At 41.8% G+C, this 22,082-nt stretch overlaps 2 protein-coding genes across 3 annotated transcripts in view; both read right to left on the bottom strand.

Moving 5' to 3' along the window:
• COPG2 (COPI coat complex subunit gamma 2) overlaps nucleotides 1–10,160 on the bottom strand; it is a 140,357-nt gene extending 130,197 nt beyond the window's left edge. The window contains exons 1-4 of the mRNA XM_017532534.2: nucleotides 10,040–10,160; nucleotides 8,901–8,953; nucleotides 8,277–8,357; nucleotides 4,837–4,908 (exon numbers count right to left, since the gene is read on the bottom strand). Coding sequence (XP_017388023.1) covers nucleotides 4,837–4,908; nucleotides 8,277–8,357; nucleotides 8,901–8,953; nucleotides 10,040–10,076 — 243 coding nt within the window. The 5' untranslated portion in view covers nucleotides 10,077–10,160. The remainder of the gene's footprint in view (nucleotides 1–4,836; nucleotides 4,909–8,276; nucleotides 8,358–8,900; nucleotides 8,954–10,039) is intronic.
• The window catches only part of TSGA13 (testis specific 13), a 17,028-nt gene continuing 4,999 nt past the window's right edge, over nucleotides 10,054–22,082 (bottom strand). The window contains exons 4-8 of one of the 2 annotated variants that reach the window (XM_037739992.1): nucleotides 21,376–21,447; nucleotides 19,930–20,142; nucleotides 14,404–14,546; nucleotides 13,367–13,494; nucleotides 10,054–10,593 (exon numbers count right to left, since the gene is read on the bottom strand). In XM_037739992.1, the coding sequence (XP_037595920.1) occupies nucleotides 10,424–10,593; nucleotides 13,367–13,494; nucleotides 14,404–14,546; nucleotides 19,930–20,142; nucleotides 21,376–21,447 (726 nt within the window). In that variant the 3' untranslated portion in view covers nucleotides 10,054–10,423. The remainder of the gene's footprint in view (nucleotides 10,594–13,366; nucleotides 13,495–14,403; nucleotides 14,547–19,929; nucleotides 20,143–21,375; nucleotides 21,448–22,082) is intronic. The other variant, XM_017532540.2, reaches the window with a different exon arrangement.

Raw genomic sequence — 22,082 nt, 5'->3', positions numbered from 1 at the left:
CCCCTGGCAACAACCTGATTTTTTAATATGGTAGCAAATTTTAAGAGACACTTAAAGCAGATATACAATGACAAATAAGTACATGAAAATATGCTTAATATACTCATCATTAGGGAAATACAAACCCAACAATGCCCCTCTCAGATATTAATCAAAGAGAAATAGAAACATAGGTTCACACAAAGACTTGTACTGGAATATTTTTAGCAGCTTTATTCACAACACCCATAAACTGAAAACAACCCAAAAATCCATAAACCTGTGAAAAGATAAATAAATCAGATTACCTCCACAAAATGGAATACGACTCAGTAATAAAAAGGAAGTAAGTACTGATAAATATAAAACCTTGGCTCAATCAAAAGCCATAAGCTAAAGAAACAAGACATAAAAATTACACAAGACTATATACTATATGATTAGATTTAAATAAAATTCTAGAAAACTCAAAGCTACCTTGTCAGAAAGCAGACCAGGTGCCACAGTTAGGGTGAGGGAACAAGGATGAATATGAAGATACATTTGATATGGATATGAAGGCACATTCTAGAATGGTGAAAAGTTTCTACCTCATGACTGTAATGGTGGTTCCATGACTCTACACATGGTCAAAACTCATTAAATTGTACACTTAAAATTGGTGAATTTTATTGTATGTAAGTTATATTCAATAAAGCTTATTTTTAAAAAGACTAAAGTTTTTTAAAACTTTAACCTATAAGTCAGTAGGAGGAAATTAATAAGCAAAGAATATCAACAGGCAATTCAGAGACAAAAGCAAAATAGCTATTAAACATATTAAGAGTCCTCAGCAGTGATCATGGAAATGCAAATTAAAACCACAAAAAGATGCCATATACTATTCTCCAAATGGCATGTACTTGGGCATGACAATAAGAAATGCTGAGGATTTGCAGCAATGCATGTATAAATTAACACAACCTCTCATCTAAAAGATCAATTTGACATGATCAAAAAACAAGTATTATCTAGAAATTCCACTTGTAGGTATCTACCCCAGAAAAAGTCTCACTGTATATATCAACATTATGTGCAGTATCATTTGTAACAGGTAAAATGTGGGAACAACTTATATCTACCAAAGGGAGAATGGATAAATAGGATTATTGTACATTCACATATTGGAATTCCACATAGAAGCAAAAGTAAATAAAGCAGAAGTACATGTAACAGCAAGTTAATATTAAAAATGTATTAATTATAAATATTACAGGCCGGGTGCAGTGGCTCACGCTTGTAATCCCAACACTTTGGGAGGCTGAGGCAGGCAGGTCACAAGGTCAGGAGACTGAGACCATCCTGGGCAACATAGTGAAAACCCATCTCTACTAAAAATACAAAAATTAGCTGAGTATGGTGGTATGTGCCTGTAGTCCCAGCTACTCAGGAGGCTGAGGCAGGAGAATCACTTGAACCCAGGAAAAGGAGGCTGCAGTGAGCCGAGATCACACCACGGCACTCCAGCCTGGGCAATGTCCCAAAAATAAAAACAAAAAAAACTCCGCAACATTGCAAAATAATATGAAGATGTTATCTTTACATTTTAAGACACAGAAAAACACAAAATATTGATTATAGATATAAACATATGTAATCCTCATATATTAATATAAACAAGGATAAAATACCAACTTGAAGATAGTTAATTACCTTCTGGTAAAGGAATGCTGGTAATGGAAGGAGCTCCACATGCTTCTGGCAAAATCTCTACCTCTCTTTGCCCCAAAACAATCACTCCCTCAATTCCATATTCTGCCTAAGGAACCATTAAAACTAATCACATCATGTTGTGCATGGCTACTTACTTCAGTCACTACAAAAAGCCCAAAATATTCTAGTCAATATTCATTAACCTGCAGAACTTATTCCTTTCATCTGGGAATAGCATCTCGTCTGACTCCATTTTCTACCATTGTAGAAATGGTAGTTCTCTGACATTTCCTCAAACTCTGAACATTCCTATATTTTTCTCTAACTGAAACCTGGCTCTCTCCCAGGGAATCCTCCTGCAGCCCTCTGAAATAGTGGCTGATTTCTTTCCCATGCCCCTCATGCCACCAGGCCTACAGGTGGGGAGGCTTATACCTTTAAACTATGTCACCTGCTACCATTGCTGGTTGCCCATTAAACCCCAGGTTACTTCCCTTATTTAAAAAAAAATACTAGTACCCTGTTCACTGTCTCTCCAATACTATGCCAGTAATAAGTACTGGTGGTTTTAATATCCATACAGATGATATCTCTAAACCTCTGACCTCTTCATTCCTTGACCTCCTCTTCTCCAATGATGCCATCCTCCCTGCAATGATCACCCACTTCCATTGCCACAGCCTCTATTAGTAACAGCATCCCTTTCCAATTTCATTTCCAAGCACTCACACTCCTGACTCCAAAATTCCTTCACTCTATCATGACCTACAATCCACTGATTTATCAACTTTTTGCTGTCCCTATCAGCCCCTGTTCTTGCTTCCCTCCTAACCAAAGACTCCACAGTCAATGTTTCAACCACTCAACCTTTGCTTCTCCCTCTCTCTATTTACTAACCCGGAAAAACTTCAATCCTGACTAAACCCTATCTCTAAGTCTTCAATGCTTTAACCTGCAACATTCACCATGCTACCTGCTAATACTTAAATTCATGAGCACTAACCTCAACAGGGTATTAGTCCTATTGAATAATCCTGTATTTCCCTAATCCATTTCCTAGAAAATAATTTCACATCTTCTTTTCTTTTCTTTTCTAATTGTACTTTAGGTTTTGGGGTACATGCGCAGATCCTGCAGGATTGTTGCATAGGTACATACGTGGCAAGATGGTTTACTGCCTCCGCCCCTCCATCACCTAGATCTGGCATTTCTCCCCATGTTATCCCTTCCCAACCTCCCCATCCCCCACTGTCCCTCCCCTTGCCCACCCCCCAACAGACCCCAGTGTGTGAGGCTCTCCTCCCTGTGTCCATGTGTTCTCATTGTTCAACACCTGCCTATGAGCAAGAATATGCGGTGTTTAGTTTTCTGTTCTTCTTTTCTTAATATAAACCTCTGTGCTAGAGGCTTCAAATGTTTGTCCTCATTGTGTTTCTTTCTTACTCTGCTTCCTTTTCTCTACTACATATCCAGTTTTTCTTCCCAACAGCCAGCTCTCTGAGCAACAGCAGCCTTGGGCCTACCACCAGACAACTGGTTGCAAAAGCAGAGCCATAAAAGAGGCAATAGCCTTCCCTGACTTCTGTAATAGCTTTCCTCGGAACCCCACTACAGCAGCTCAACCTGCCTAGTTTTCTAGTCTAATTCCTCTGATAAACATCTCATTCCACAATACTCATCATGGTTCTGTTTCCCTGTTTGAACCCTGAATCTCTGGTACAGGAAGTGGTTAAAAGCAAAGAAGACCTTAAAGATATAAACCTGAAGTTGCTTCTCTGACTTGATTGACGGTATTAATGACCAGTTTCCAATGGTAAAGGGGCTACTAGTAGTCCACGACGTGCAGTGGCAAAATATTTAAAATTATGAACTGCAGACAAGGACCTATAGAAGACAAAGCTTTGGGTAACTAAGTAGTTGATGCCATAGAAGATTTTAGTAAAAATAAGTTGTGTAATGGGTTAAGTAGTTGTTCTAGGTACAATGGAGAATTATTTTCTCAGGAAAAGAAAATGATGAGCTGAGTTTTAAATGCACCACTCAAATCTGGGTAAGGGCACCAGAAATCTGTAAACTGCCTTAATAGAAAGCCTTACATCATGCGGCCACAGGGCCAAGATTTCTACAAAACATATCCTGCAGGTGGTGGCTCAGTTACAATGCAAATTCAATTCACACTCTTGCAGGGCATCTTACATTAAAGCTAGGACCTTGACTGGCAAGGAGTGGGGACCTGAAAAATGGAATGAGGATATATGGGCAGATTCTGATGAAGCCAAGTACCCCAAACTCTTAAATTCTGCCACACATCCTTTGCTAGCAGAAGCATCAGTCCTTCATCCCCTGTGTGAGGAAATTAGTCTCCTTTTGCCTGAAGATTATATAATGACCTCCCCCAAAACAACTGCATTGCAGGGGACTGCTGATCTTACTGAAGATCTACTCCTAAAACTTCTCATTATTTAGATCCATAACAAGACTCAAATCTCAGGAGGTTCTGGGGGTTGAACACAAAATGTGACGTGTGATGATATGCAATACATACCCAAAAACTACAAGAGTTGGCCAATTTATGTTAACCGAAAGCTGGAAAATACATATCTCAGAATTCCCTTCCCTGTATGGTTCTGCCTTAGAGCTAAGCAAAAGAAAAATGTACATCACACTTAGAAGAGAAACAAAAAGCAGCAGCTATATGTTCTGAAAGTCAGGGTGGTCTAAGGTAATGAGAGACAGGTTTCGTTTGTACTCCTTCTTTCTTCCACATCCCCTCCCCACTCCACTCCACATCCAGCTTTTCTCAATTGCCAGCCCTGCTGACTAATGGCAATCCCAAGTCCACCAGAAACTTGACTAAGAACTGACAAATGTGGTAGCTATGTGCACTGACTTCTATACCATTCTACCTTTACAGTGTCATGCCAGAAGCTGGGTATTAACAGTCTTCATGACTTCACGGTAGACCTGCATAGGAAGAGCTTTATACTGCATACTTTAATTCTTCCACTTTCACGTGTCTTATAATGAACATTTTTAAGTTTTATAAGCACTTAAGTAATTTAAAACATTTCAAGCAAACCTCCCTAATATAGAACACTCTTGGTTCCCCTGGGGAAAATAAATAAAAGGAGTTTTTTCATCATAAAAAAATTTAAAAAGACTTACGTCATTAGATTGAAACAATCGTGTCATTGCAAAGAAGGCTTCTGTAGCTTCTGTCGTTCCAAAGTGTTCACCCTAAGTAAAATTTAAAACAATTTTTAAACTTTAAAAAATATATAATCATATATACGTACATGTACATACACACACACACACACACACACACACACACACAGGATTTGCTATTTCTGCAAAAATCCTTTAGCACTCAAGAAAAAACAATCTCTTTGTAAACATTCTGCCTCTCCAATTTTTCTGGCTTTCAGCGTATAAACCTACATGGCCATTTATCACCCCCTTATTAAAAATAATTCAGTATCACACATCACGCTTAAAAGTTCTGGCATAGTGGTCTCTAACCTTTTAGTAGAAACTATTTTAAATTTCCCTGAAGTACTGTAGTTTACAAGAAGGCAGGAAATGATAGCACTCACAACAGGATTTTATCACTACACTGCCTAAGAGCAGAGATCATATCTAAAATCTAATGCCCAGCACAATGCCTAACATGTCATAGGAGCATAATAAATATTAAAATATAAGGAACTATCTATTAGGTAGTTCAAGCAAAATGACAAGAAGGGGACCAACCATGGGCAGGAACCAGGTTCATCACATAAAAAAACTAGGCTTAAGGGGCTGCTATGTATCTCAATATTGGCTCAAGCCCCTAAAAACATGCTTTGGATCAGAGCTTCACAAACTTTAACATGCATAACAATTCATCCTGGGATCTTGCCAAAATGCAGATTCTGATTCAGTGGTTCTAGGGTAACGCCTGAGATTTTGCATTTCTAACAAGTGATTCTAACAAGTGATACAAATGCTGCTGATGTGGGAACTACATTTTCTGAGGACTGAAAAGGTGTTAGATAACGTATTTCAATAATACTCAAAACATCTCAACTCATAGATTACCTCAAATATTACCATTTCAATATTTAATGTCTTCACTAAAAGCAATCCTATATATTACACTCAATCACTTTTCAGAGCTTCAGATTCCATATAAACTATAACTAGTCTTCAATCCATTTGCCATAGGTATAAGATTAAATTTTGGTGAAAAATACTGATGGTTTAGGATGAAAGACAAAGTACAATAAGTTTATAATTACTTAAATCAGTGTATGCAGCTTGCTCATCACCAAGAGATTTATCTTTCTTTCATAAATATTTACTCAATACTTAGAAGTCTGTGTGCTTTTTAGTTATACAGGAAAACCTTACATTCCTACCTTTTTTACTTGAAACTAAAAGAAAACACATGGATATGTCAACTCTTGTAGAAATTCAAAAGTATTTTTCTATAAAACTCTACCAAGGACTAGGCAAAGAGATAAAATTTATGTTCCCAAACCTGTTTATATAGTTAATTGTGTTTATGCTGTGCTTGGTAATTTCCTTATCGAGATAATTAAATGTTTCAACATTAGTTACCTCATCAAAGAGGTAATGACCAACATAAAAATATATGTTACTCTCAATTAACTCTGATTATTTAAAACTTTTGTTTATACAATGGATTTAGCCAGCCTGGACACAATGTGTGCTATGAAAAGTTAAACCCAATTGACTTTTGCTAGAAATGTTTCTTATATGCTGACACAGAGGGATTATGTTGTTTGTGAACAGATACGTTTTATTTAAAACTACCTGCTTGATGGTGGGGCACACCTGTAATCCCAGCACTTTGGGAGGCTGAGGTGGGCGGGTCATCTGAGGTCAGGAGTTTGGGACCAGTCTGGCCAATATGGTGAAACCCCGTCTCTACTAAAAATACAAAAATTAGCCAGTCATGGTGGCGCACACCTGTAATCCCAGCTACTCAGGAGGCTGAAGTAGGAGAATTGCTTGAACCTGGGAGGTGGAGATAGTAGTGAGCTGAAATCACACCACTGCACTTCAGCCCAGGTGACAGGGCAAGACTCCGTCTCAAAATAAAAAAAAACAACTATGTCCGGCCAGGCGCAATGGCTCACGCCTGTAATCCCAGCACTTTGGGACGCTGAGAAAACATTCATTTGTAAACAAGAAAACTTTATTAATTCATTGAACAAAGTCCTCAGTCACAAAACAAGGTAAAGATAAAATATCCTCTTAGAATTCAAATTGGAAACCATGGTTATCTTAGCACCATATGTAAACCACCTGAGCTTTGTGGTATACATGTATGTGTTACGTGTCCATGTGTATGTGTATAGACCTATACAGTCAGCCCTCCATAACCATGGGTTCTGAATCTGTGGATTCAACCAGCCTTGGATTGAAAATATTCAAGAAAATAAAAAACTAGGCCGGGCGCGGTGGCTCAAGCCTGTAATCCCAGCACTTTGGGAGGCCGAGGCGGGTGGATCACGAGGTCAAGAGATCAAGACCATCCTGGTCAACATGGTGAAACCCTGTCTCTACTAAAAATACAAAAACATTAGCTGGGCATGGTGGCGCATGCCTGTAATCCCAGCTACTCAGGAGGCTGAGGCAGGAGAATTGCCTGAACCCAGGAGGCGGAGGTTGCGGTGAGCCGAGATCACGCCATTGCACTCCAGCCTGGGTAACAAGAGTGAAACTCCGTCTCAAAAAAAAGAAAAAAGAAAATAAAAAACTGTGTTTCTACTGAACATGTACAGATAGTTTTTTCTTGTCATTATTTCCTAAACAGTACAGCACAACAACTATTTACACAGCACTAACATTGTGCCAGGTATTATAATCTACAGATGACTTAAAATATATGGGAGGATATGTGTAGGTTATATGCAAATACTACACCATTTGTATGAGGGACTTGAGCATCTATGGATTTTAGAATCCAATGCAGGTCCTGGAACCAAATCCCCACTGATACTGAGGGAACATGAATCCACGAAACAAAATCATGTTTTCTAAGGCCCTAGATATTTCATGAAGTTTTTTAAAGTCTGGGGCAAAAACAACATGTTTTAACTAGTACTCATTAAATTCAAACCAAAGGATTGATTGAGAATCTACTATGTGCATGACTGGTTTAGGACCTCATGAATAAGAAAGAAGTACAGGTTAAACATCCCTAATCTCAAAATCCAAAACCTCGAATCCTCCAAAATCAGAAACGTTTCGAGTCCCAGCATGACACTCAGTGAAGACTCTCACTGGAGCATTCTAGATTTCAAATATTTAGATTAGGAATATTCAATGAGTATGTATTCTGCAAATATTCCAAAATAAAAAAAAAATCTGGAATCCAAAACACTTCTAGTTCCAAGCATTGCAAATAAGGTATACTCAACCTGTATATGTCATAGTCCTTGTGCTAAGTTTTACATATTTTTCAACCAATCATTGTATATATTAAAATTAAGTGAATTTAAATAAATAATTATATTTTCCAGAAAGCATTTCATTGCATCTTCAGCATTTCTATTGCAGGACACACTTATCTGAGGAAAATAAAAATAATTTACCTGGTTCAGTAAGTAAAGAATCTTTGTAAGAATATGCAAACATCTTCTTGGATTGATGGGAGTTTCATTGAATATACGAGCCTATGAAAAAAACAAAAAATTTTTTATTTTTCTACCTTTTCTGTCACAGAGTATAGCAAATCAACTTTAATAGTTTTTAATCACAGTGTCCAAAGAATATTGTGTATAGTTCTCAATTTACTAAAGTATCTGATAAATTATTAAATGCGGCCTTGATTTTCCATCCTATACTTTCTAACTCATTCCATTAGGATGACTACTTCAACTTTATGGGTTATACCAATTAAATAAGGATCACAATGCTTATCTATATCATACTAACACAATGTGCTTTAGATAACTGATTTCAATAACTTTGCACTAAACACCTTTTCTTACATAAAATTCCCAACCTGTGGCAGAGCCTTCATGCCTTTGCATTTCTACAAGCTCTAAATTCTCCTGTGACAAGTAACCTCGCTTCCTTTCCCTCAAATCTATATTTTCTAACCTCTGTTACGTTCCTTATTTTGGATGTTGTGATCATAGCAGCCCAGGAATTCTCTGCCCACCACTCTAAAACAGAATAGAAAAGAAAGAGCACAAGATACTTCCCAGTCATACCTCCTGTAAAACAGCACTCTTCTCCAGATGCTGGAAAGGGTTGGAGCCACTACCTATTTATAAAACAAAAAATGTCTTGAATAGCAGCTGTCCTACACAAACGTATATACTTTCCAGAGAAGGGTATTGAATGCTTGGGAGGTGATCACTGGGATATCACAGTGATAATCATTGCTACCATGCATACAAACTGAATGAAATCACTTTGACCCTGGCTCTGTCACTGCCATAGTTGAAGAGCAGCGACTTCTTTTGCAGCAACCCTCTCCAAAATGAGTGTCTTCTTTCCCTGCCCTCTTTTTCCATGAATGTTAAAAATGTGTCATTTCCACGACAACGAAGATTAATGAGATTGTGGTAGGGTGCTTTTGATTTCCTTAGGCACTATTTTGTGTTTCTAGCACTTGAGAGGCAGAAACGAAGTTTCCCAGAGAATCATGCAGACGTAAAGCTGCAAGAGGCCGTGGAGGTTGACTAACCCAACCCTCTCTCACACTATGGGAGCTGCTACCAAATACTGAGAATTTTTTCTTTTTGAGGATGCTTGGCATCTTCCTCATTTGCTCTGGACCAAAGATGGGTATCAAGACGCAGGTCACTTATGGACGCCTGAGATTCATCGAGCTGTGTCCCACGGGACAGTCTTGCCCCGGGCAACCGGACAGAGCCAGGGGCCCCAGGAAAACTATAAGGTACCAGGAACCTGAATGTTCCTCCACACACACCCTGTGCCGTCGACCCCAGCCCCGGGAACAGGGTGCTCCCACTCGGGGTCCGACCCTACCAGCACCCCTTGCCGCGGAGACGCGCGCAAGCCCTCGGCCCCTATCGGGGGCCGGCGCGCAGGGGCGGAGGCGGGTCCGAGGGGCTGCGCCGCGGGAGGGGCGGGGTCGGGGCGCGGGCGGGCGCCGGGGCGAGAGCGCGCGGCCGGAGAGAAGGCTCTGGCGCCCGGGGGAGGGGCTACGGGCAGGCCCCGGGCGGCCGCGAGGGGAGGGGAGGGGCCGGCTCCAGCTCCAGCTCCGGCCCCCTGGCACAGCGGCGCCCACGCCCCCAGCCCCGCCGGCCAGAAAGCAGGTGGCGGCGGGCGGGGGAAGGGGCGCCCCGCGACTGAGGGTGGGCCTCGGAAGCCCCGCGCGTACCAGACTCCTCGTCCTTCTTGTCGAATTTTTTAATCATCTTGGACGACTTCCCAGCGCCCAGACCCACCGCAACCGTCCCAGGCGCCGCAGCGGGCGAGCGGAAGAGGCTGCAGGAAGGCCGGCCCCGCGCTCTCACGCCGGTTGGGCCGCCGCGCCGTCACTCGGGGCCAAGGCCCGCCCTCCCCGGCCGCCCTCGGCTCCCCCGGGACGCAGCCACGCCCTCTCCTCCTTCCGCGGCCCGGCCAAGGCTTAGGCACTACCCGCCCGGCCGGCGACCCGGTAGCCCACGCTGGCGGCAGCAGGAATGTGGGTTTATTTCATTGGCGACTTATGCGGACCCTTCAGTCTCAGAAGAGCGAGGCAGGAAGCCTGAAGGGTCTGTGTTCACCCAGTGACCGTGGCCTTTTTGATTATCCATTGCGGGGCCCTCCCGTTGCGGAAGGCGCTCTCCCCGGGCGCAGTTCTGGTGGGCATCTCTTCCAGGAGCGATGCGAGTGTCAGTGGTTCCTGAATCACCTTGGAAATCAGCCTTTCACTCGCTAACTTCTTGGAGGCTACGACAAAGCACAGGCACTCTGGTGAATGTGGCTTTTCAAAAGTACTCGAAGGATGCTTAGTGTGAAACGTGAAGGAGACCACTTGGAGGGACCAGAGACTGGTCTTTAAAAGAGCGTAGATTTTGGACTGTGGACTACCACTCCCTACCTACTTTATAATTTTGGATTCCTTCATTTTGCCAAAATCCGGTGTAAAACACATTGCCAGTTTAGAGCCCTTGTTCAATCCTGCTTCTTTCAATGATTCCATCTGAATCCATATTGACACTTAAGAAACTCTTGCTGAGTTAGCGTGGATTCATTCGTAATTCATGTTCCTCTTTTTCTCAGAGTGTATGCTTGGCTTTCTGTTCTCTTGTCTAAGAGTGTGGCTAAGGAACTTTGCCTGCCTTTGGCTTCAGTGGCATTACTGTTTAGAAATGTAAATTAGGTCTATATTCAACAGGTTCGTGCCCCTGCAAAATTAGAGAAATTCTAACCTAGATTACAGTCTACATCCTAGAAAAATTATTTCCCTTAAATATAGGTTTAGGATGAACTGTTGATATCCTGCATATGGTATCATTTAAGATTTAACTCTGACTTGACTAAGTGTACTATTAACTATTATGTTTGCTTTATGTGGCTTATAAAGTTCAATTCATACTTTGTAGGTGGCGTTTTCCTTGAAGGAAATAGAAGTCTGCACTTATTTATTCTGAGGGTGAAAATGAACAGGCTTTGGGGAAGGAAACATCCTCTTCCTCTTCCTTGACTCAAGGGTACTGGTAACCTAGGCAAAGACAGCTGAGAGATAGGCTGAGATAGGCTGAGAGATTCCCAAGAATGGGTAATGCCCTGGAGACCTGCTGGGAAGCAGAAGGACCTGAGTTCAGATTTGAGGCTGACCCTAAGACTAGCCCCTTGTAAAGCAAGATAAATCATTCTCTGCTGTTACTCAGTTTTTCTGGATCTCTATGAAGTTTTGTCTAATACTGCAGGTTGTTTTTAGCTGTACAGTATTTAGGGAGTTAAGAGCAGCAGGAGGTGGAAGCGGAGTGGGACGTGGTGACAAATAGGTATTGCAGGAGCAGAGAAGCCTGAAGAAGCCATTTAAGGGATGGTATGTTACGGACCCCAGGCCTCTGGTATCAGGACTATTTGAACTGAGGATGGCTGGCAAAGTGGTTGAGCAATCACTACGATGGCTCTGTGGGACAGGCAAGGAGACTTTAGTGAGTTTTAGAAATTGCTTGAGGAGAGAAACCTAGTAGGAGAAATGGACCTTATCTTAAAACAATGTGCTGGTGAAGTCTGAGTACCCATCAATTATATGTCTAATACACAAATGTGTACTCAGTGCTCCGAAATTCTTCAGTGGGTCCAAACTGCCTACTGGATAAAACCCAAACTCTTATTTAAATATTTAAGGCATCGTTGTGGTATTTTTGGTTTTGTTATTGTTGTTTGTTAGTTTGTTTGAGACTGAGTCTCCCTCTGTTGCCCAGGCTGGAGTGTAGTGGCGTGATCTTGGCTCACTGCAACCTCCACCTCCTGGGTGCAAGTGATTCTCCTGCCTCAGCCTCCCAAATATCTGGGATAACAGCCACACACCACCACGCCTGGCTACATTTTTTTGTATTTTTAGTAGAGACGGGGTTTCACCATGTTAGCCAGGATGGTCTCCATCTCCTGACCTCGTGATCCACCCATCTTGGCCTCCCAAAGTGCTAGGATTACAGGCATGAGCCACCACACCTGGCCATTTGTTTGCTTTTCAGACAGGGTCTCACTCTGTTACCCAGGCTGGAGTGCAGTGGCACAATCACAGCTAACTGCAGCCTTGAACTCCTAGGCTCAAGCCACCCTCCTTCTGCAAGCCCCCCAAGTAGCTCACACTACAGGAGCATGCCACCACATCCTGTTAATTTTTTAACATTATTTTTTGTAGAGACAGGGTCTCACTATGTTACCCAGGCTAGTGTCAAGCTCCTGGCCTCCAGCAATCCTCCAGCCTCAGCCTCCCAAACTGTGGGGATTACAGACGCACCCACCCTCTCAAGGCCTTTTATGATCTGTTTCATCTCTTTCACATATTGAAAATGCTATTATTGGTGCTTGATAAGTGTCTAACACTAGTAGGAACCCTAGAAATATGTTAAATAAATGGTAATATGTGAGGAGGATTCTCATTGTACCCTCTGCCACACAACCCTATTCCAAGCCCCTCCCCATCTCCTACCCCAATCCCAGAGACTTTTTGTACCTCTAAGACACACAGACTTATCCTGTGGCCCTTTTAGAGCAGTTTTTCCTCAAAGTATAATATGCATACCACTGGGTGGTTCTAGGTGGTACATAAACATTTTAAAATTTAATTGTTATAAATTTGACTTACGTGTTTCAGAAAAATGTATAATTTGTACATCAAAACCATGATGTCAACGATATAGTATTAATTAGGACAAGAATTTTTAAAAAGTATTTTGAAGAAAAATGCTAAGTAAATAATAGAGCAAATAATACATCAATATGGCAAAAACTCTTAAAGTGGTAGGTGATGTAGCTTAGGAAACACTGCTAGAGCTTTCTTGAAATTTGAGGATTTAAACAGGGTGCAAAGCTTTGTACCTCCTGAGCCTCTATTTGTTATTAGCTTCCATGCTATAGGGAGAAATAGTCTCCACAACTACGAGAGAAGCCAGTTGGCCACATCTATAATCCTCATGGATTCTAGCTTTAGCCCACATCTCAGTCCAGTAAGCCTTTGCTTTGGAAGAGAGGAGCTTACCATCTTTCCTCATATCTCTCTCATGGACTGGAGCAAAGGTGAGCTGAGGGTACATTTTTTTCTGTGTCCTCAAAGCGTAGACTTTTGAATACTTCCCTTCGCTCTTGAAATCATTGTCGGTGGAAAACCTTAACAAAGAAAGTTCTTTTTTTAGTAGATGCTAGGGTAGAGGATTCATGGAACCATTTACTTTATTTTATTGATTTATTTTGAGACAAGAATCTCATTCAGTCACCCAAACTGGAGTGCAGTGGCGTGATCTCAGCTCACTGCAACCTCTACCTCCCAGGTTCAAGTGATTCTCCTGCCTAAGCCTCCCAAGTAGCTGGGATTACAGGCACTTGCCACCATACCCAGCTAATTTTTGTATTTTTAGTAGAGACAGGATTTCACCATATTAGCCAGGCTGATCTCAAACTCCTGACCTCAACTGATCTGCCCACCTTGGCTCTCAAAGTGCTGAGATTACAGGCATGAGCCATCATGCCCGGCCCCACCATTCACTTCAAAGTTAGCTACATTCTCAGAGAGGACAAGGCAATGACAGGAGGCTGTTGATTGGTGCCAAGCAGGAGTATTGTTCCACCGCAAGAGATGTTTCTGAACTTAGCACTGTAAACCTTTGAAGGAACTCCAGAATCTTCTCTCTCCTCTCTAAACTACACATAGGCTGCTCTTGTAAGTAGTTTCAAATAAAACCACTTTTGTATAACGTGTTCTTATAACACATTATTCCTATGCTATAGCGCCTAACTTGCACTGAGGCTACTTCTTTTTTTTTTTCTGTTTCTTCAAAGCACAGACCTTGGAATATTTCCCTTCAATCATGAAACCATTGCCAATGGAAAACCTTAGTTTTGCATGACTGTTTCTCTTTCATTAGAGTGTGAATGAGGTTAGGGTCATGTAGGGAAGTCATGTCTTATCATCAGTGTACAACCAAAAAATATGTCCTTAAATTGTACAGCGAAGAACCAGTAACATGAACAGGGAAAAGATAAGAAAGAAAGTGAGTACAAGAAGAAGGAAGACTTCACCTAAACCATTGTTCTCGTGTGGATGTAGGATCGTCTGACAGTATCAAAGGGAAAATTGGTTTCAGCTTAGATCTTAACTTTTTTTTCTGAGGCATGAAGGGCAGCCAGGGGTTCTCAGTGGGTTTGTGCTGATGATGACTTTCCTGTAGGGAAACAAAAGAAAAGAAGAGTGAGAGATAGTAAGCTGAGTCGTTGGGGATTTAAAGGCTGGACCGAGTTCCTGGACTAAGTTCTAATTCCCTTACAGTGATGCAACAAAACCTGTCAGAGGGGGAAGTGGAAACTCAGAAACCAGAATCAAGAAAGCAGTTCCCTGGAAGGGAAAACACACATTTGGTGTTCTTGTCCAAAGCCTGGTCAGTTTCCTAAGTAATTGATTAAATTTGCTTACTGGACCTTGGAAGCGAATGGCAGAGAAAGTTACCTAGCCTGGGGAAGGATTCAAGCAATGAACTCCTTGGGAAACTAAACATTTGACAATAAATTGGGAAATAGATCAATGGGACTCTAACCTTCATTTCTTGAAGATGGCTGCCTCCTCCACATTCCATTCTCCTTAATGAGAAGGCCATGGAATGGGATGTTATGAGGTAATAATTACATCGTTACTAAAGGTCATAGAATCAAAGTCTTTCAGAAAGAATCTTAAGTCATCCAGTCTGTTTGTTTGACACTCGGCCCCTCCATAATCTCACTATCAAGTGGTCAATCTTTCTACACCTAAAAAAAGAAAAAGATTTCATCTTTGATCAGCCATTAGATTTCTCCCTGTAACCTTTACCCTGTAGTCCAGACAGAACAAATCTAGCCTTTCTTCCTTAAAGTCCTTAAACATTTTGAAGAAATCCATGACATTCCTCCTAAGCTCTGTCTCTTCTAGGCTAAACATTGCCAATATCCTGAACTTTTCTTCATACGACATGGCTTTGGGTTCCTTTTTTTTTTTTTTTAAATCTAATTTGAGAAAGCTACAATTCATGTCCTAATGTGTGGCAATCTGAAACAAAAGCAATATGTCAGGTATAGTAATTGCATGGCATAGATACCCTGACCCCATGAAAGTGTCTGTTCAAAAGTCAACTGGCTGTGGTGGCTCACTCCTGTAATCCCAGCACTTTGGGAGGCCAAGGCGGTGGATCATTTGCGGTCAGGAGTTCGAGACCAGCCTGACGAACATGATGAAACCCCATCTCTACTAAAAATACAAGAGTATTAGCCTGATCTGGTGGCAGGCTCCTGTAGTCCAGCTACTCAGGAGGCTGAGGCAGGAGAACTGTTTGAACCTGAGAGCTGGAGGTTGCAGTGAGCCAAGATTGCACCTCTGCACTCCAGCCTAGATGACAGTGCGAGACTCCATCTCAAAAAAAAAAAAAAGAAAAACAACAATGAAGAATCATCAATTCTGAGAGCCTTCTTAATGGCACTAACATTGCCACTCACATTCATCACATTCCATCTCCTTATCTTGCTTTGTCATGGCATTTATCACATTATACGTTATCTGTGTGATCATTTAGTTGTTTATGGTCTGTCTAAGTCACTAGAATTTAGCTTCATTAGAGCAAAGAATTGGTCTTAGTCATTAATATATCCCTAGCATCCCTAATAATGCCTGGCACGTAGTAGGTGTTCAATAAACATTTGTTGAATAAATGACCAAACTAACATATTGAGCTTTTGCTATCAGAATCTTAAAGCCTTTTTGTCTTTAATACTTGCTGTTTCTGAACCATGTCTTTTCAATTCTGAACTTATTCTCTTTAAGCTTTTCTATTAGGCTGGTGTAAAAGTAATGGCAGCTTTGTAATTATAATGGCAAAAGCTGCAGTTACTTTTGCACCAACCTAATTATTTTAAGGAAAAGAAACCCATTTGAGTCATCTTAAATAATAGGTGTTCTACTGTAGAACACCTATTATTTATATATGTATATATCTATATATGTATATAGATAACTATCCAGCCATAAGAAGAGCAAAAACTTAGCAGAGCTGGACCTCATAGCAGAAAAACAGTAACTGGAAAGTTATTTGGAATCCAAGATGGCACTAGCAAAGGACCACCGTCTTAACGCAAACATATTACTCACATGTTTCTCCTATTTTCTTCCTATCTGCTTCCTTCTCCTTCCTCTACCTTGTTCAGTCCTCACCTTTATTCCCTATATATATGGGTTTCTTCTATCTATAGCTTCTGCTTATTCACTTCTACTTCCTACTTCCTGTAACTTCAGCCCTCCTATACTCTACTTCATGGCTTCCTCACTATCTTTCTTCCTCATGGTTTGAGTCTTTTGTAGCCCCACTCCATGTCCTTTTAGCTCCTACTGCTTCAGTCTTTTCATTTCTCAATTCAGACCTGGAAACAAGAATCTGATTAGCTCAGGGATTCTGGGTGTTGGTAGGTTGGTTGGCTTTTGTTTTGATTTGGGTTTTTTGTTTTTTGTTTTTTTTTTTTTGAGATGGAGTCTCACTCTGTGGCCAGGCTGTAGTGCAGTGGCACAATCTTGGCACACTGCAACCTCTCCCTGTTGGGTTCAAATGATTCTCCTTCCTCAGCCTCTCGAGTAGCTGGGCCTACAGGTACGCACCACCACACCCAGCTAATTTTTGTATTTTTAATAGAGATGAGGTTACACCACGTTGGCCAGGATGGTCTCCATGGCCTGACCTTGTGATCCGCCTGCCTCAGCCTCCCAAAGTGCTGGGATTACAGGCATGAGCCACCATGCCCAGCCTGTTTTGGCTTTAGGGTACCAGTCCACATCACAGGTCACCACCCAGCCTATGAATTTTGCTTTGCTGGGCCTGATATCCTCCTCTGGTCTCAGCTAGGAGTGGGGACAGGGCCACATTGTACAAAATAGAATCTCTTAGGACATTGCCTTACTCAGGAGACTGTGGTAGGGTCTGTTTCACTTAGAAGGGGCTGTTAGTATAATAATCATTATAATAGATATATTTAGTACATTCCACAAGTTGCCTACTAGAATTCATGCTGTTTCTGGATGCATGCCCAGGTATAGCAAAGAATGCTTTTCTTACATATGATCCTAGATTTACAAAAGATTATCACATTTGTCCAGCAAGGGAAGGAAAGGATGCTGCATGAATTATTAAAGAGGCATTGTGGATATCAGATGTTTCAATCTTATTGGGCTTGTTCCAGTCGGATAGCCCCATAAAATAATCATTGTGCCAGTCTTTGAGCCTTAATTCTGTCCATTAATACAACTTGGAGCCTTAACTCTGTTTGTTAATACAACTTGGAGCCTAACTCTGTCCATTAATACAATTTGACAGTACCACAATTTGCTCATCAATATGATTAGGTTCTGCACTTGAACCGGAGGGTTCACAAAGTTGGCAGGCTATTAGAAGAAAGCTCTTCCTGCACCCAGTTTATATGATACCTTTGTATTTCCTTCTGCCCATGAAGCAGGGCAATCCTAGCCTGGCATTCATCCCTTTCCCAATGTATGGTCCACCCATGTCATGGGAAACTACCACTGAGCTTACCTTCAAAGGGCACAAATTCTGAGACCCAAAAGACCACAGGCAGTAAATTCATTAACTCCTTTGTTAGTATATATCATTGGATATCAGCATTTCATCTTCCATTTGGAGGGGAATCTCTCACTGCCAACCATCTAGCAACTAAGGAAACACTAAATCCAAATTCACCACATTTTATTATAAGGGTCTCACTTGGGTAATCCCATGCCCAGCATTAACTTTCTACTAGAATCCTTTGTTTGCACTTTCACTTAACTCATTGATTTAATTTGTTCTTGTTAAATTAGACCTGCTCTCAAGGCTGTCAAGACCTCTTTTAGATTTTGATTCTTAAATATCTCTTAATGCAATTTTCTCTACTTCCTATGCTAATGATTTAGTTCAAGTCTTCAGTATCTCTCACCTTGACTACTGTAATATCATAACTTATCTTTCTTGGTTTTGTCTCTTCCACAACTACTAATGCACCTTTCTTCAACCTCCAAAATAGTCTTTCTAAAGTGCAAATTTGATTACATCCTTTTGTCTCCTGCCATTTACTCTTTTGTTTTGTTTTGAGGTGGAGTCTTGCCCTGTTGCCCAGGCTGGAGTACAGTGGCACTATCTCGTCTCGCTGCAACCTCCACCTCCCAGGTTCAAGTGATTCTCCTCCCTCAGCCTCCTGAGTAGCTGGGACTACAGGCATGCACCACCACACGTGGCTAATTTTTGTATTTTTAGTGGAGATGGGATTTCACCATGTTGGCCAAGCTGGTCTCGAACTCCTGATCTCAAGTGATCTGCCTGCCTCGGTCTCCCAAAGTGCTGGGATTACAGGCATGAGCCACCATGCCCCACCCTGCCATTTATTCAGTTACATCTTCCTGAATGCACCTCATTTTCCCATGTCTCCATCCCTTTGTACTTTCTTCAGATTTGATATTTTCCTGTTCTTTTGTCATGGGTCACCTCCCTACTCACTGTCTTTTTCCCAACAGAAATACTGTATCCTGCATTACTTCTGTATCTTGTATATTCTTCTATTACTTTTACATATCTCATTTATGGATCTCTCTCCTATTAGACTCCAGGTTCCTTCAAGATAGAGACTGTCCTGTAATCATCTTGCTTATTGTATGCTCAGCAATTGCTTATTGGGTAGAATTTGAACTTCTTTAGTCTATAAAGGAGTTTCAAAGGTTTGGCTAGTGTGGTGGTAATTCCCTCTTCTGAAACCTGAAAGCAATGTGTATTAAAGCATTATCCTTTACTCCTTTCCCATTTAGATATCCATCGCTGTTTTTATCCTCATTTCCTGACTCATCTTTAACTACTTTGTTCTTAACTAGAAAGTCAGTGGCCAGTCTACCCTTTGTTAGTTACAAATTAATTATCTTTGGTCAAAGAGGGGCACTTTCCAATGAAGACCCCATTTTCTCCCTGCAACGAAGTTTCAGCACCCAAGTTTATTGAATTCTGATTCCCAGGTTCCCTAGATGCTGTTTTGTGAAGCATACGGCCAGGAAGGAATAAGAAGGAAGAGATAGGCCAAGTGCAGTGGCTCATACCTATAATCCCATCAAATGATTCTGGAGAATCACTTGATAATTATTTGTGCCCTTTGAAGGTAAGCTCAGTGGTAGTTTCCCATGGCATGGGTGGACCATACACTGAGAAAGGGATGAATGCCAGGCTAGGAGTGAGACCCCCGCCTCTAAAATTATTTTTAAATTAAAAATAATTTTAAAAAAATTTAGTCAGGCATGGTGGTGCACACCTGTAGTCCCAGCTATTCAGGAGGTTGAGACGGGAAGATTGTTTGAGCCCAAGAGGTCGAGGCTGCAGTGAGCCATGATTGTGCCACTGCAGTCTGGCCTGGGTGACAGAGTGAGACCCTGTCTCAAACAAACAAACAAAAAAGGAAGAGGTAGTTTTCTGAGTACCATTCTCCATGTTAAGTTAGCCTCCTTCTCAAAGCTAACTCCTAATTCTCCAGGGTCCACATTTCAGGTGCCAGGAGACTTCTGCTTACCATGATCTCAAGCAGTAACTCCTTGGAAAAGTATTTTGATGCACTCTCCTTGTCTTGCTGGGTCATTGAGCAGGGAGGTGGGTTGTTGGTCATAATCAGTAAGGTCTTATCCTGGTCATACTCTGTTACTTTTAACATGAAGCTTGTGGTTTTCTTGTTTTGAGCCAGGAATTTCTGTAGCGCAGTGGCCTTTAAAGGCTTATAGTACTGGGCCTGAGCAGACAGAAAGGTTTCCAGAGAGGAAAAGAGATTAGGTCAATGGCAGGTTTAACAAATCATCTGGCTAATACTTTGCCTCTGTGGGGTAAGAACAGAAGCTAGACAAACTTGCTGCAAAATTTCTGGGGTTTTTTGTTTTTGTTTTTTTGAGATGGACTCTCACTCTGGTGCCTAGGCTGGAGTGCAGTGGCATGATCACAACTCACTGCAACCGAGACCTTCCAGGCTCAAGTGATTCTCCTGCCTCAGCCTCCTAAGTAGCTGGGATTACAGGTACATGCCACCCTACTCAGCTGATTTTTTTGTGGGTTTTTTTGTTTTTGTTTTGTAGAGATGAGAGTTTTGCCATGTTGCCCAGGCTGGTCTCAAACTCCTGGGCTCAAGCAATACACCCGTCTCAGCCTCCCAAAGTACTGAGATAACAGGAGTGAGTCATCACACACAGCCCTAAAATGTGTGTATCAGAAACTGTCTGAAGCTCTCAGTCCCTCTCTTCCCTTGAGGCATTTCCCTGAAAATACACTAAAGGTTTCCATGGTAAAAGGAGTCAGGTAATTTAATTCTTCCAACATAGTGGCGCAAACAGAAAAATTTCTATGTGGCTAAACCTAATTGGCCTCGTCTCTACGACTCTTTCTAAGGTGCGGGGTGGGGGAAAACTACCAGGGAACAAGTCTTGCTCAGGGAGTTCTTTAGGCATAGGCACAGCCAAGGGCAACACCCTTCCATGTTTATGTCTTCCCACACACCAACATTTCTCAGGCACAACCACATTTGCATGCATTCACAAGCACAACGTCAAAAAGGAAAAGCAGTCATGAAAGACAGCCTGTCACTTAAGGTAGGGATGAAGAAGGAGCAGTCCCACTACATTTGCTTTTCTCTCAATAGGAGAAAGGCAGAGGATTAGAGGGGAAGGAAGTGAAAGGGAGACAGTGGATTATAAATATACATTTTTTTCTGACCATAATATGTTTTCTCAACTTAAAAAACTCAGCTGTGGGGATCCACTTCCTTCCCAGTTCTCGTCTCCCACTTTGCCACCTCAGTTCTCAGCACTGCATCTGGCATCATAACCTAGCTGCAGCTCTGCCTGCCTGTCCCAACAGTATGCACACTCACAGAAGCTGGGGACACTTGGAAGCATTAGGGACACCTGCAGTGGGCATCTGCACCACTGCTGGAACTTCCCCTGAGAGATCCTGTGGGAACGCTTTTTCCACCTACCAAATTTGGATGGACTGTGTAATGCCGAAGGTTCTTTAGAACAAATTTCGATCTCCCGACTGCATCAAAAATCTGAAGACGATAATCAAAGTTAGTGGTTTGAAATTGCACCTATGCTAAACAGTATTCCATTCCTTACCTCACCGTAGTCTCGCCAGAGAACTCGTCTCTACCTTACACTAAGTGAGAAGTACAGTGTGCTTCAGATTCTGTACTCTGGGGTTTCTGGAACAAGGGCCCCAGCAAGGGAACCTGGATTCTAAGACCTCCTGACTGTGACGCTTGTCAGCAGAAATGGGGCCAGCCTTATGATACGTCAGGAAAAGCCGTTAGGAGGAAAGTAGACAAGGGCAGCTTCAGTTCAGACTGGGACAAATCTCTCCAAGGAGTCACCTCTTTCTTAGGCCTTTTCCATAGAGTTAGGAGTGAAATGAGGTGGAAATCAACATGGAGGACAAATCTTTAAAGAGAAAAGCAAGTCTCAAAAGGGCATTAGCCTAAAAGTTGTGGGCACAAGGGGGCCCTAGCACCAACTCTGCCAACTGAACTGGGAGCTGACCTACTCACAGAGAGAGGAAGAAGCAGCGGGGCATGTTGCAATTTTGAACATCTCTGCAGTATACAGTTCTTCCAGAAGTGTTGCAAAAAATAATTGAATTTTGGTAACACTTCTGTCTACCACTTTGCTTTTTTTTTTTTTTTTTTTT

This window comes from Cebus imitator, unplaced genomic scaffold (genome assembly GCF_001604975.1).
Source record: "Cebus imitator isolate Cc_AM_T3 unplaced genomic scaffold, Cebus_imitator-1.0 Scaffold77, whole genome shotgun sequence".
NCBI lineage: Eukaryota > Metazoa > Chordata > Mammalia > Primates > Cebidae > Cebus > Cebus imitator.
This window is presented reverse-complemented; position numbering and strand designations above follow the sequence as displayed.